The sequence below is a fragment of the Zootoca vivipara genome, chromosome 2 (assembly GCF_963506605.1).
Source record: "Zootoca vivipara chromosome 2, rZooViv1.1, whole genome shotgun sequence".
In the NCBI taxonomy this organism is placed as follows: domain Eukaryota; kingdom Metazoa; phylum Chordata; class Lepidosauria; order Squamata; family Lacertidae; genus Zootoca; species Zootoca vivipara.
The window spans coordinates 118,522,269-118,538,571 of record NC_083277.1 but is presented as its reverse complement, the minus strand read 5'-3'; the positions used below and the strand labels follow the sequence as shown (position 1 = coordinate 118,538,571).

Here is a 16,303-nt window from a genome sequence, read left to right as displayed (position 1 = left end):
GCATGCTCAGGCCAGTCTCTATCTTGCCTGCTCGTAGGTTAATTAAGCTGATGGCACCACGGAAGGCTTGGGTGTCTCAGTACTATCAGGTGTCCTGCACATGCTCAGACATTCTGCACCAAGTGGAGTAAATAAAATAGAACAACAGCTTTCCTGTAGTCATGTGCTGCAACCTAAACTGGTAAACTATTGAAGCACACAGAGGCATAAGCCAAATTAACAAAATGACCAAAAGGTATCTGAGATGGCCAAGCTTGAGGACATCACCTGGACCTTCCATAGCTCTACTTGTATGGAAGCAAGAAGTTGTGCTGCTCACCTCACTCCTGAAGGTGTAAGCCGAGCCATCAAAAGTTTTCCATGTGCTGCAAGGATAGGGAACCTTGGCCCTCCAGAGGTTGCTGGACTGCAACGCCCATAGTGCCTGGCCATTTCCCGTGTTGGTTGGGCCTGATGGGAGCTGGAGTCCAGCAAAGCTCCCCACTGGAGGACCACAAGCTCCCCACCCTCACTTCAAAGAGCAGCATTACATTTCATTATACTGGTTTTCAAAACAATTTTTATAAAGTTTTATAAATACTGGGGGTGGGGGAGGAATCATACTCGCCAAAGATTCCTGCATTGCAGGGGGTTGGACTAGATGAGCCTCATGGCCTTGTCCAACTCTATGATTCTATGACTCCAGCTCCCATCATCCCAGAACACTGGCCATTTTGTCTAGGGGGCTGATGGGAACTGGAGTCCAACAACATCTGGAGGGCACCAGGTTCCCCACCCCAGTTTAAGGGAACCTTGGGGGGTCCTTGGAAACACTGCAAGACTTCCTCAAAACAGCGCCTGCCCAAGAGATGATGCTGCCATCCTAGAACCAACATTTCAAAGCCTTTCTGCTCCCCATTTTAACCCTCTTCTCTTCAGGTCAGCAGCGGCACCCTGTGAGCCGCACCCTGTCCCAGGAAGCCAGTTCTTGCTGCTTGGCTCCCGGCCTCTTCTCTTCTCATTCTTGTTTATTTAGTTTCTGTTCTGCTGGAGTTATTTTTAGGTAGTGATGCCTAGGGTATTTTGATGAAGGATATCCGGTCTAAGCCACTTTCTGGGAAGCCCATATGCTTTAATTACTAACAGCCCCATTCAGTTGTTGCGAACAAACACAGAGCTGAGTCGTTTCGGTGGGGCATGTTGAGTCAATCAGGAAGCCTCTTGCAGCAGCAGCAGAGAGAGAGAGAGAGTAAGAGTAAGCAAAGAGCAAGTCCAGGCAACGGTTGCAGCTCAGGGTTTTTGACAGGCCGGAGGGTGAATACTGTCAGATGGTTTGCCAGCAGATACATCTGGAATTTGGAGCTAAATGCTTCAGCACCAATCTGGATATACTGATCTGACCATTTATTTAAAAACCATTTTGGCTTCACATATGGAAACACGATTATAGCTCCCATGAGGGTACCACAGCTATGCATTCTTAAGACCATGTTTTCCCACCCACCCCTGTTCCATTTATAGATATCTGCCTTGGAGTTTATTTGTAATGTCCTGAACCTAATTTTTAAAAATTGTTTTGAAACTAGTTATTACGGTAGTTGTTTTTATTTGGTGGTTGTAAATCACTTTCCCAATTGGATGGGGAATTGTGTGTCTTCCAGCTCCACAATTCTATGACTTCCATGACTTTGACATTTGTATGAAAGGTGATTCATAATTAAACAGAACAACAACAACACCTGCCTATGGTAGTTCAGACCAAGGGTCCATTCTAGTTTAAAGCACTGGCAGCTGGTATGATATTCAGCATCCTTCAGATGCAATTCCCCAGATTTTGTGATATGGTTTTCAGCTTTAAAAAAATATTTTTTGAAAAAGCAAATTAGAATAAAAAGTGCATACATTGAGATAATATATCTATTTAATTGGCATTTTGAGAGAAAACACAGATGTTCTTACTGCTTTTAATAGGTTAATGTGGAACTGGGATGGGATGGGCAGATACAAAACTGACATGTGCGAGAAAGAGATGGCTCCGTCCATTGCTGGATATCTCCGAGAAGTTCATAAGCCGCATCAACTTTCTTCTTCTGCAACATCCTGCCTTGACCCATCCACATTCCTACATTAAAAAGCCACATCTCCCTGGCACCCTTCTGCTAATGTTAGGATTGTACACAAACAGCATGAGTTGCCTTTAGCCATTGAAACACTTCGCACTGTATTCTTTCTCTGAATGTGGATGGTAAGAATAGGGGTGGAGAATGTTTTATAAGATGTGCTGGATTTTGAAATGGGGTGAACTTATTTCCACTCACCACCCCAGTGAAGTTCTGCTGCCTGCCCCTGAAATTTTTGTCCAGCACTCCTCTGATCTGACTAATTAGGAATCTCTCAGGGGAAGCACTGGGTCTGATAAAGAGCACTCTGTTTTCCCTCCTCCACATTTGCTAACTGAAAAAAAATCTGGTGTCTATTTTTAACCCTCGAACGCCCACGCCATGGTGCGCCTTGTGCTAGAGAGTACAAGCAGACTGCTCTTCTCTCTTCTCTGTTGGGAGTTTGCCAGTTTCTCAGCTATGGCTGGCAACGGTTTCTGCTTACAAGGGCAAATAACAAGTAGAGCAGCACTGCAGTAGATCAGATGGGGAGTAGTGGTGGGGTGGCTGCTGCCTCCAAAATCTATGCACTTGGCATATCCATACAAATTGTTGCAACCCACCCCTGGGACCTGCTGGTGAAGGGCAGTTGTTGTTGTTGATGATATATTGCATGTGCCATATCTCAGCACTTCTCAGACTTTTGATACCCAAAATACATCCCTCTTTTTTAAAAAAAAGGATTTATAAATTCCACTGGAAAGGATTTCCTTTATAGTCTTTACCTGCCCTCACAGGAACCCACTTTCTGCATGAGTCACTGTTCCGGCTATACTGCCAGATTGAAAGGAGATCCACACAGTACAGTAACTCATGCAGAGAGCCAATAGGCACCCTCTTCTTTAGATTGGTTTTTTAAAAAGAGAATTACAGAATAGAGCTGGAAGAGACTTGGGGAAGGGGGGCATCTAGTACAACCTGTTGCTTAAATGGCAATGGGGATTCCACCACATCTCAAGATTGTTTCACCATCAAGCAACTCTTACCATTCTCCTAACGTTTAACCCCAAACAGCTTGCCTGCTATTTCCAGCTACTGGGAGGCCACATTTGGGCTCTGAGGTTCTCCACATTTGCTCTACAGGCACAAAATGTAGCGGAGACATGATAAGAACTGCAAGAAGTCACCCACCCTCCCTATCATGGCATCCTTGTCAGTTATCAACTCTTTATTCTACCCTTTTTAATCTTTCTTTAAGCTAGTATCCTACAACCAGAGATATTCGGCTTAAGGTAGGTTGGGAGTGGGGAGGGAAGGGATGCTAAGGAACTGAGCATGTGGGATGGTGGTTTGTGTTTGTGTGTGTTTGCAATAAACTTTCAAGAATGCTGCGTAATTTATTTTTAAAACCCTGGCTTATTTTAACCTGAGAATGAATGAAAACATGCTATAAAATAAGCCAGTTATTATTTGTTTTATGATGTTGCAATCTGTAGGTCATATGCAGCTCATTCAATTATGAGCTTGTCGCTGAAATAAACCTTCAATTTAGCATCTTATGCTGGGAAGGGGGGGGGGAGGAATGCATCTAAAACACATGACAGAGAACAGCCATAGGAATGCATCAAGTCCTTCCGAAACAACGTTAAGAATGCTGTGTATTTCCAAATAACCATTGGCATGTGTAATGCTGCTGTTGCGGCTACTCTTGAGTAAAGACGCCCAAGTCTGCTCTGTCTTTGAGAGTTTTATTGTGCATAGTATTTACAGTGCAGAGATAGCAGAAAACATTACCTCTCAGTCACTCACAGAATCTGGGAGTGGACGTTTCCTGTTGCGTGACCAGCATAAGAGTTTGGGCACCCTGAAACGCCTCCTCCCAACCTTATGTTTAGTGGCGTGCCTTAATTCGGGCGCCGGAAGGGGCTGCCTGTTCCCAGGAGCGGTGCTAGGGCTTTTTGCGCCCTAGACAAAAACACCACCTGGCGCCCCCTCGGGTCCTGTGTCCCCTCCATTGGCGGGAGGAGTGCGGGCCAAGGGGGGAGATCGGCTTTGAGCTCCTCAGTGGCGGCGGCTGCAGTGAGTGGGCGGCGGCAGCAGCAGCGCCCATAGCTGAAGGCTTCAGCTGCGGGCGCTGCCGCCGCTTGCTTGCTGCAGCCGCTGGGGAGCTCACAGCGTCCCCTCCATGGGCGGGAGGGTACTGAGCTCTCCTTTTGGCTAATGCTCCTCCTGCCTGTGGAGGGGACGCTGGGGGCTCCTTGGCGAGTGGTGGCGGCGCGGGGGTATTGTGGGGCAGGCTCGGCAGCGCCCCCTCCATTTTCGCGCCCTAGGCAATGGCATGGTCCGCCTAAATGGACGCACCGGCCCTGCCTGTTCCCCTCCACCTCTTGGTCAAGGCCGTGCAAGGGCTCTCCAACATCACTGAGCCCTGACATCTCCGTCCAGCTAACTTCCTGATTCCCCTCACCTGACCCACAGCTGCTGCTCTCACTGGGCGAAGTGCTGGTCAGCAAGAGGGGGGGGGAGGTTCCCTGTAGGAAGGTCCCCTGACAGCATGCATTAGAAATGGGTTGTGATTCTGTGCCCTGTCCCGCCTTTTTTGTACCAAAGGCACATCTCTTTCCAAATGGCCACTGAAATGCGTCAAAACGACTGTATTCTGGATCCTAATGCAGGTAACTTGCAAGGGGGTCCCCTGTACGTTTACCCAGATGTGCCACTGCTTTCAGTGAGACTTACTCTCAAGCAAGCCTGCACTGGACTGTGGTTTGCACTGATCTTGCACATGAATGCAGGAAGCACAACGAAGTGAGAGGGGTTGGGCCACTATTGTGTGCATTGGCTGTTTTGTAGAACCATAGAGTTGGAAGGGATCAAAGGGTCATTTAGTCCAACCCCCTGCAATGCAGGAATCTCAGCTGAAGCATCCAGGACAGATGGCCATTCAGCCTCTGCTTTAAAACCTCCAAGGAGGGAGAGTCCACTTCTTCCAGTTTATTGTTATTTGACTGGACCTTTTGAGATCAGCTTGCCACCTTTTGGGAAAAAACTGTTCCCACTCTTGATACAAGGTCTGAAAGAGAGATAGCAGCCCAGTTTCCAGATGGGACAGGCCACACAAGTTAGCAGCTTTTCAGATTTGTTGTGCAAGAGGGGAGCACTTTCACGAGCCTCTAAGCAGAAGGAGAAGAAGAAGAGGGTTGTTCCTGACTGCTTGTTTCCTAAACTCTGTCCAACCTAGGCCCAAACAAGCTGAGAAAGAAAGTTTCCACCCATCCCATGAGGGAGGCATTCGACAGCCAAAGCCCATTCTGAGCAGCTGGGCTGTTACCATGACCTTCAATCTACAAGTTGGTTTTGCAATAAGAGCCCCCTGCTAACATACCACCAGCCCTGAACAACCCACTCCCCTGGAGCACTTTGGGAGTTTGCAAAGTCATGCAGATGCCCTGCAAGATGCACTAGCTTAGGTGCTACATGCCAGTGGTGGGGAAGCTGTGGCCCTCCAGATGTTATGGGAATGGGGAACAGGAGACAGCATCATCTCCTTTGCTTCAAGCAGCAAAACATATTGGGTCAGCTCTTCACGCTCCCTCTCCCCTTCTCTCTGGCTAGTCTCTGGGCAAATGAATACTTAGGTCCTGTTCACACAAGCACGCTCATCCCTCTAACATTAAGGGAAGACTTGCATGTATAAACGGGTCATTACAGAAATAACACTACAGAAATTAAAAAACCTATCATATCTTTCAGAGGGGTGCCGAAAGGCTAAGCAGTGTTGTGTATCTCAGGGAAAGGCAGGGTACAAATGAAATCAGGAAAATAAAGACGTACACAGATGCAAGCAATGGCAAGCACTCTAAAGGCACAACACTCCTTGCATGTAACTATCAGACACACTCCGGCCTGGAAACCCATTCCCAAATTCCAGATGTTCAAATCAATTGCTGTCAGCACAAGCACCATTTCTCATTAATCCTCTCTTACCCAACCCAGGATTTAAACTGAGCACCTCCTTCCATGTGGCTGAATGCTGCGACACCAGGGCCCCACAGCATTTCCCAGGGCACCTGACATTTCCCAGGGCACCTGAGTTCTTAACATCATTGTCCTTCCCCTGGAAACTCCATGACCCAAGTTCATTGTGCCTATAACACTGGTGGGCATCAAATGTGGGCAGCAGGAGTCATTCAAGCCTTCTTGTGCTCTCGTTTGTATCACCAAGTACAATAGCATCTACCGTATATTTTAACAAAATAAAAAAAATTCCTTCAGTAGCACCTTAAAGACCAACTAAGTTTTTATTTTGGTATGAGCTTTCGTGTGCATGCACACTTCCATCAGATACGCTGAGACAGAAGCCACCAGACCCTTATGTATATTCAGAGGGTGGGGGTGATGGGAATGGGTGATGGGCTGATAGGAGTGGTAAACCTGTTGATGGCTGTTAACGACTGTTAATGACTGCAATTGGTCCTGGGGGGGGGAAGCAAGGGCTGAGGTGCTAAGGAAAGCTTGATCATGTATAATGAGATAAGAATCCTATGTCTTTGTTCATTCCAGGTGGCTCCATGGTTTTAAGCTTGCTAATGAGTTGCAATTCAGCAACTTCTCTTTCCAGTCTGTTTCTGAAATTTTTCTGTAATAAAACAGCTGCTTTGAGATCTTGTATAGAATGTCCTGGGAGATTGAAGTGTTCTCCTACTGGTTTCTCTGCACAGCCATGGGCACCCGCATGGCCCCACAGTATGCCAACATCTTCATGGCAGATTTAGAACAACGTTTCCTAAACTCCTACCCACTCAAACCTCTCTTGTACCTACGATACATTTTCCAATACCGTATATTTTAAGAATGGGTTCAGGCAGTGGGGGTGACAGGGGTGGACGGAGAAGTTGTTTTCCTTTTTTAAAAAAAGGGGGAATACTTTAGTATTCTTAGTTGAATTCAAATTAAGCAAAAGGAAGTCCACCCCTCTCTTGTTGTATGTACTCAGCACTAAGAGGAAAGCACACTTTGCATGCTCAGAGGATTTCTGGGAATAATTGCTTCACAGAGTCCATGGGTGAGTCCTGGTTCTTTAACTGCATTCCTGGGCTAAACCCCAGTGTGCCCCAGCTTAGCTATGCTGCTCCATCACAAAATGTACTATGAAAACCATCCCCTACCCCCACCTTTATGCACGTTTGTGGAATGAAACCATAGGTCGGGTCATGTTTCTGAACCGTCATGGCTCCCCATAGCAACCATTAGTGATGTTGCCAAAAGGCAGCCACCAGAGAGAACTGGTGCCTAGGAGTGGGAGTCACTTCAGAAGCGAGAGAGGTGGAGGCAAGAATGTGGTCAGCCTAAACGCAACCCAGTAGATATTTTCTTTGGACAGCCTGGAGGCGAGGGAGCCCCAGCTGCGTAACCTGCTCAGGCAAAAAACCATCACTCCGGCAGGTTTAAACAATTCAGAGCAGGGGTGACGCAAAAGGGTCTCAAGTTTCATGACTCATGGTGATTACAGCGAGTCAGCGGAATCTGCTTTAGAAACCCAAGTTTGGCTCTGGTGCATCTTTCCCCAGGGTCACCCTCTTCAGGCCGAAGGGGGGAAACAAAAAGATCTTGGGTTGGATCTCGGGGCTTCAATCCCCAGTAGTTTGGCAGGGAATTCCCTAGTCCCAACTCTGCCCACACAGAAGGGGGGGGGGAGAAAGCCCTCCCCATTTGGACAGCACAGATATGAGAGTAAATACGCCACCAGCTTCAAGCTCCACTGCTGGGCTGACCACCACCAAAGGTTGGAAAGCAGAAGAGTGCCCCTTGGAAGTGTTAAACCAGGTGTGTGAAGCCTTACTGAACTACAACTGATAGTCCTGCTTGCTGGTTTAAGAAGAAACATATGGCAGCTTAGACTTTTAAGTAACCATTCACCTCATTGCCTGTAGTGAGTAAAATTTACCTAGAAGCGACCAGAAAGGAAACATATTAAAAATGGATGTGTGTGTCCCCCTCCCTCCACCGCCACTTTTTTAGATCACAAATGACTCATGTGGGGATTCAAGGGGCAGCCAGACCCGCAAACATTTTTTTGTGGGCGAGCATTGTTGTGGACGGTATTAAGCAGTTGTACTTTGATGTACAGGTACCACAAATGTATGGTTTCATTTTTATGCAAACAGAACCCATGGTACCTTTCCACCATAAATTTGCTGGTGATACCTCTGAAGGACAAGTGCCATTCACACATGATGACTGCAACACTAAGTAATGACTTGCAGGATCAAAGAAGTCATCGCAGCACAGCACAGATGGAGGTTTCTGAGTGAGCTCAAACACAGTATGACCATCCAATGGCAGAGCTTCATGCTCCGGCACGGGGGGGGGGGGGGGCGGAGAGCAGGCAGGGGCGGGGCTGGTGCGCACCCTGGGGGCAAGGCGTGCTGCCTGCAGGGGCGGGGCACCCAGCGCAGCCGGGGGGGGGGCAGCCGTGATGGCATCATGCCAGCATCATGCTGCCGGGGGCGGTGCGCTCCCCCCGCACTTCTCTTCCTCCGCCAGTGTGACCATCCCTACATTTGGGCAATGCGAGAGGCAAATGTCAATTGTTATACAAAAGTCTCACAATATCCACAATTAAATTACAATTAATTAGTGACTCAGTGGAAGCACTCTGTACATGCTTAGAAATACTCTCTCATATCTCCTGGACTTGACTCTCCCTGGCACTGATTGCTACAGTTGCATATTGACTCTATTTTACACTATATTCTGAAATCTTTGTGAAATCTGCAGTGATAACAACAACAACTGTGCACCCAGGGCACCAAAGGCAAGAAAATCTGAATTTTGTGGCCTGCACAAACCAAGCAAAGCAAGCAGACTTGCACAATTTCATTCATTTTGTGTGATTTATTGTGCAATATTTTGTGTTTTTGTCAGGGGGACCACCAGGGGTCAGCGGAGAGCCCAGGAGATCTCAGATGAAGCCAGAGCCCCAGAGTCTAGCATCTGGCAACTTCCTCTGGAAGGTGGTACTGGGGCGCAGCAGGAGGTGAAGACCCTTGGGGATGCTGAGAGGGCTAGGTTTCCAGAGAGAGGGCTGCAGGGGGTGGACCAAGGCACTCTCGAGGGGGAGGCTCCAGAAGATACAGCACTGGTCCCGCAGCTGTAGCGGAGAGGGCGCTCCACCAGTGCCCTCACCCCAACAGAGAAGGGGGGGGAAGAGGAGGGAGCAACAGAGGAGGTTTAGGGTGCCCAGGGGGCTGTGTTGGCGGAAGTCACAACGGGAGGTGCTTCCGGATTCTGAATCAGAATAGTACAGTCATGCTTTTTGATGCTCTGTCTTGTACGGTACATATGTATATAATAAAGGTAAAGGGGCCCCTGACCATCAGGTCCAGTCGTGTCCGACTCTGGGGTTGCGACGCTCATCTCGCTCTATAGGCCAAGGGAGCCGGCGTACAGCTTCTGGGTCATGTGGCCAGCATGACAAAGCTGCTTCTGGAGAACCAGAGCAGCGCATGGAAACGCCGTTTACCTTCCCGCCGGAGCGGTCCCTATTTATCTACTTGCACTTTGATGTGCTTTCGAACTGCTAGGTTGGCAGGAGCTGGGATCGAACAATGGGAGCTCACCCCGTTGCAGGGATTCGAACCGCCGACCTTCTGATCAGCAAGCCCTAGACTCTGTAGTTTAACCCACAGCGCCACCTAAAACCCTGCAAAAACCAAGCATGGGGTTTGGAGCTGCTTATTCGTGAGGAAGCAACCAGCACCATTACAGTTTTGCACAATTTGTCCTGGTTTTATTGCATGTGGGGATGGGCAAGAATCTGTGGAGGGCAATCAAACCCTGGCTCCACTCACTAGGAAACATTATTGACCCAAACTGACTCCTTACCCCTGGTCCAAGGATTGCTGGATCAGAACTAAGAGCCATCTAGCCCAGCATTCTGTTCCCAGTACTGACCAACCTCAACTGTCCTGATTTAAGCAGGACATCCCATTGGGGGGCATGCTCTCGCAAGAGTCACATGACTGATATGGGAGCACAGCCCCGAGAATGAGTGTCCTGATTTTCTTCTGGGGCACGTTGGAGGGTATGCCAGATGCTTCTGAAAAGCTTACTTGAAAGCAACAACAATCCTCTCCTGTTTTCTCTGTCCATGTGATATTTTGAAGAACACAGCCCCACCCCCCAAAAAATCATACCTAGGCTCCCTTGCACCCTTGGCAAGGAGCTGTATCGGTGCCTCCAAAGCCAGGAGGGACCATGGACAAGAAACTCAAAAAGTTTGCTTTTTGTGGCCTTTGTGGGCTCCCAGCCACTCCCAGTCAGAGGCAAGATTTTTCCACCCCCCCTGGGCTTGTGCCTTTGACAGGGGCCAACCCAGGCAACCCCTAGGTTAAGGTTACCAGATGTCCCCATTTGACTGGGACAGTCCACAGATTTACAAATCAGTCCCCATACAAAATCCACTGAAGTTGAAAAGTGTCCCCGGATTCATTGAAAAAAATCTGGTAACCTTACCCTAGGTACACCCCTAAACATGGAGGTTCTACAGTGGTACCTCTGGCTAAGAACTTAATTCGTTCTGGATGTCTGTTCTTAACCTGAAACTATTTTTTAACCTGAAGCACCACTTTCGCTAATGGGGCCTCCTGCTGCTGCCGCACCACCAGAGCACAATTTCTGTTCTCATCCTGAAGCAAAGTTCTTAACCTGAGGTGCTATTTCTGGGTTAGCGGAGTCTGTAACCTGAGATTTACAGTGTTGCCTCGCTTAACGAATGCCCTGCTTAACGAAATTTCTGCTTAACAAAAGGATTTCTCGAGCGGAGGTTGCCTCGCTAGACAAATTCGTTTTATGAAAAATTTGTCTAGCGAATCGCAGTTTCCCATAGGAATGCATTGAAATGCGTTCCTATGGGCAAAAAAAAATCAAAAACAATTGAATGCATTCCTATGGGATTCGCTAGATTAATTTTTTGTTATAAGAAAAGACCTGTGGAAATAATTAAATTAGTCTAGCGAGGCACCACTGTACATAAAGCTGAATTCTACATTCAGCATCTACACATCCCCTTAACTGAAAGTTTTTTTCCCCAGAGGGAAGATGCTAGTCTGCTTCAGCAAAGAGACCATTAAAGATTAACACATCGATTGTGGCATATACTGGTAAGCTTTCATGGAACAGAGTCCACTTCTTCCTGCACCTGATGAAGTGGACTGTGATCCACGAAAGCTCATGCCATAATATGTTTCTTAGTCATTAAGGTACCACAAGCCTCATTTGCGGTTTTGACTGCACTTTGTAGGTCAGGGAGGGGGATCCCGTGGCCCTGCAGGTGCTCCTGGGCTCCCAACTCCCATCAGCGCTCACCAGCCAATTTGGCCAACGGTCAAGGATGATGAGAGCTGCAGTCCACCAGGAACATCTGGAGGGTCACAGGTTCCCCAACCCTGTTGGAGGTGATAAGAATCCCTGGAGAATCTTGACAACTTCCTCTTAGTGGGTCAAATTAAAGATACTGTTGCTTACTTCCAGTGTGTGTTTGTCTTTTTCTTCGGCATATGCAGAAGCCTGGAGGTGATGGAGAGAGAGAGAGACCTCTGCAAACTCCAGACCTCTTGCCTTTCTTGTCTACTGGAGGCATAAATCTCAACCAGAGGTTTCCAGAGGGACGGTAAATATTTGGGGATAGTTGCTATGACCCCTCCAAGACTCGCAAATGCTTATTTGGTTGTCGTCATCAGTTATCATTCCCTTGGGGAGCCTGATAATGCAAAACCGTGTTCACGGTGGATGAAAGAGAAAATAAAAACAACACACGCTCACATAAACATAGAAAACTTTCCCTCCAAATAATAACAATAATGGGGAGAGGGAAGGGAGGGCTTGTTTGAAAAATGAACACGCAGCACAGCCCCTACTTCCTGCGATGAGGAGAGTGAACAGGAAGTCCCTGTTTCCTGCTTGTAGAAAGCAGAGCCCTATCTGACGCCTCCAATCATAAAACAAGCATAGCTTTGATTAAACAAACAAAAAGGGCCACAAAAGTCTCTCCAGCACTCACTTGCTGCCCAGGTCAACACAACTGTTGGGGAAATGAGGGAGGGAGGGAGGGAGGGAGGCTTGTAGTGCTGTTAGGAGAACAGTCCTTCATGTTTGTTTTCTTTGCTGCTGCTTCATCCTACAGCACCCTTCGCCAACCCAGCCCCCTCCAGATGTTTGGGATTACAACTCCCACCAGCAAAATATCTAAGGGTGCAAGGTTGGCAAAGGGTGACTCGCAGCACCAAAACCACCAGGGCAGCCTTGGTGGTCATACAGGCGCTCAACCCCAGATCAGCATGTGAAGATCAAGTGGGTACTATCATTCAATACCCCCCCCTGAAGCTCTGCCATGCTTCCCATCCTATCAGAGTTCCTTCCCTCCTGATCGCTTCCTCCTTGCTTTTCTTTTCTAGCTTCTTAAAGTTTCTCTTTCTCTCCACGCACACACACACACACACACACACACATTCAACGGTTCAACTCCCATCAACCCTGGCCACACTTGCTAAGGCTAATGGGAGCTGTAGTTCAGTAACACCTGGAGGGTCAAAGGTTCCATTTAAAAAACCAACAACAACTATTGATGCAATTTAAAGCACACACACAACTTTTTTTCCTGGTTCCATGCTCTATTGCTAAGTTACATTCCCCCCCCCAAAAAAATGTGCTGACTTGGGACCCTTTCTACGGAAGATTCAAATTCCCAGGGCTTTATGAGCTGCACCCAAGGGGACTAAAAGATTTTGCAGGTGTAATCTCAAAGTCTTTGTCTATGATCTTTGAGAATTCCTGGAGAATAAGTGAGGTCCCTGCAGACTGAAAGCAGGCAAATGTTGACTCCAACTTCAAAAAAGAGAAAAAAGAAGACCCAAGTAACCTACCAACTGGTAAGCTTGATACTGATACCAGGGAAAGTCACTAGAACAGATAGCTGGTTTGTCTGTGAGCAATTAGAAAAGGATGATGTGATTACTAAAACCCAGCATACATTTCTTAACAACATGTCATGCCGGACAAATCTCATTTCTTTTCCTTTTTATAGAGTTACTGTACAAGCTTGGTGGATCAGGGGGATGCTTGTGTATCTTGCTTTCAGAGAGGCTTTTGACAAAATCCCCCATGATATTCTTGTAGACAAACTAGTAAAATGTGGGTTGAACAAGGTAACTGTTAGGTGGATTTGTAACTGCTTTACTGACCGAACCCAAAGAGTACTCATTAATGGTTCCTCGTCATCCTGGAAAAAAGTGACAAGTGGGATGCCGCAGTGTTCTGTCCTGGGCCCGTTGTTGTTCATCATCTTTATAAATAGAGATACTTTATGCCGCTCGAGTCAGGAAGAGAGCAGAGAGAATTGCTGTAGACCGCATCCTGGTCATCACCTGTTTGATTTACTCCCACCTGCACGTCAGTACAGGACTCTGTATACAAAAACGTCTAGGCAGAGGAATAGCTTTTTTCCTTGTGCCATCAAATTGCTGAATCTGTAGTTGTGGGTGAAAGGGAGGTCAGCTGGTGGTATGAGGTTTCCCCCCGCTGTGCTGTTGTATTGTGAGGTGAATAGTTTTTCTTTGCATTGCAATGTAGTCAAAGCAAAATTCCAAGTATGGTTGATACTCGGCCAATAAACTATTCTATTCTATTCTATTCTATTCTATTCTATTCTATTCTATGTGACTTGGATGAAGGAATTGAAGGGATACTCATCAAATGTGCAGAATACAGAATTATGGAGTCATAGAATTGTAGAGTTGGAAGGGACCCTGAGGATTCTCTAGTCCAACCCCCTGATGGTACCAAACTGGGAGGGATAGCTAACACTACCGATGACAGAATCCAGATTCAATATGAATATAGCAGATTGGAAAAATGGGTGCAAACAAAATTAATTTCAACAGGGACAAGAAGGAGCAGCAAGGAGAAGAAGCAGCACAAATGTAAGATGGGGATACCTGGCTTACTAGCAGTACATGCCAGTCAATGTAGTCAATTCTGAGCTAGATGGACCAGCAGCCCAATTCAGTACAAGGCTACATTCTGCATGCAAGGCATTTGCTCCACTACTAGAGATCTTGCATGGACACAACATTCTGCATGCTTCAAGCCTACTGGAATCCTGGGATGACTTGTTTTTTTCCTCTTTTGACTGTAATGTGTAGAGTTTTTGTTTGTTTGATTTTTGCTGCTAAGACAGGGTGGGGTACAACAGCCCTCCTGGTACTCTCATTCAATACTTTTATTAATGGCACTTCCCCCTGCTTTTTTTGTACAGAGCTTAGAACAATGTGAGTGCGTATATTTTAAGATTGTGCCAGCAAACTGCAGCCACCTCCTCGTTTGCAAGCGATCATTTGCATAAATTGTCAATGCTATTATTAGCTTGCATTTACTGTATTTTTAATGCTGGCTTTGAGCAGTTGTTGTACAGAAGACTCTTAAGTTATGGGCTTTTCTCAGAAAAATGCTATTACACATGCTAGACAAGCAAGATGGGGTTGTGAGGAGTGGACAAGATTACGAAATGAATGGGGGGAGGAAAGTCTATTGACTAGGAAGGTGTCAACCTAGTAGACCAAAGCCAGTGCAGGGTTGATCAGTTAGTTATTTGCACATGTTTATTTGCACACCTTTCTTCCATCAGCCAACCTGCGGTTCCCAGGAGGCCACCCATTCAGTCACTGACCAGACCCAGATCTGCTTAGCTTCAGCAAGGTGGTGGCTTCATATGGTTTCCCACCATAACCTGGTTCTACTTATGCAGAAGTAGCTCTTAAAGAAAGACTTGAGAAGTGAGAGGGCTCAGTGGCAGGGCACATGCTTTGCCAGGAGAAGGTCCAAAGACCAATCCTTGGCACTTCTAGTTTTAAAAAAACCACTTCTGAGTCTCTCTGGGAGAGGGATAGCCAACAATGTTGTTGAACTACAACTCCCATTATTCCTGATCATTGGCTGTGCTAGCTGGGGATGGTGGGAGTTGTAGCCCCAAAACATCTGGAGGGCCGAGTTTGCCTATGCCTGCTCTAGGGCTTCCTATGGTCAACCTCAGGCTGGAGTCTTCAGCACAGTTTTTACCACTACTGTACACCACTTCAGGCACAGCTCTCACTGCCACACCAGTCAGCCTCAGCTGCCTCCAACACAGTACCAATTCTGCATGTACACAAGAAATGTATACATTTATAAATAGCTCATTGCGCAACACCAAAGTTGAGCTATCAACTTAATATTTTTGGAAAGCAAAAAATGAGTTGAGACACATACCTTCCGTATAGAGAAGCTGAATTTGGACACTTAACCTCCTGGCCTTCTTGTGGTTACAGATGCAGCTGCTTGTCTTTTGAATATAGAATACAGAAGGACTTCATTGTAATTAACAAAAAAAAAAGTCAAGTGCTGTACCAGGAACGTCAACATAGCTGTTTTCTTACTGGCAGAAGATTCGTGACATTCAGAAAAACTATTGAGGTGTTTGCTTTCACTCCCCCAAAGCTCTTATAAAGCTTGGCAAGGGTCTTCCCAAGAATGGTCCATGGAATTAGCTAAGCCTATGGTTGGTTCATGCATTCTGTTGTGTCATCTGATGAAGCTTACGTTCTGAATTCAAGCTCCACACAAGTTTTAGGTGACACAACTGGTTTGTTTGCAAGGCTCTTTACAACCTACTGGCAGATCTCCTAACCCAGGCCTGCAGCAGAATTCCTAGTTCAAAGGATCGAAAGGGAGGGGGAGGCTGCTATATCCTAGAAGGGGACAGCATTAATTCCTTGTGCCAGTCAATAGGTCAGCCAAACCCTATTCATTTGAACCAAAAACCGCCCCAAACCCTGCTGTCCCAGAGAAACTACTTGCTGTTTTCCAGATGGGAAAAACGAATTAGTCTAAGCCAGTGCTTTTTTCTTTAAAAAATGTTTAGGGGTACTCTCATTTTCCTACCCATATTGAAATACTGCCTCTCAATGAGGCCAAACTTAGATTCACAAAATGTTTAGGGGTATGCGTCCCCCTGTGTCCCCCCAGAAAAAAGCACTGGTCTAAGCTATATTTAAGGGGACGCAGGTGGCGCTGTGGTCTAAACCACAGAGCCTTGAACTTGCCGATCAGAAGGTTGGCAGTTTCAATCCCCGCGACAGGGTGAGCTCCTGTTGCTTGGTCCCAGCTCCTGCCAACCTAGCAGTTTGAAA

General features: G+C 46.9%; 1 protein-coding gene across 3 annotated transcripts in view; it reads right to left on the bottom strand.

Annotated features, from left to right (window-relative positions):
• The window catches only part of HDAC7 (histone deacetylase 7), a 194,037-nt gene that overhangs the window by 165,497 nt on the left and 12,237 nt on the right, over positions 1 to 16,303 (bottom strand). The window contains exon 2 of one of the 3 annotated variants that reach the window (XM_060272132.1): positions 15,384 to 15,456. The exons of the other annotated variants lie outside the window; for them this stretch is intronic. Coding sequence (XP_060128115.1) covers positions 15,384 to 15,456 — 73 coding nt within the window. The remainder of the gene's footprint in view (positions 1 to 15,383; positions 15,457 to 16,303) is intronic. 3 annotated transcript variants of the gene reach the window in all.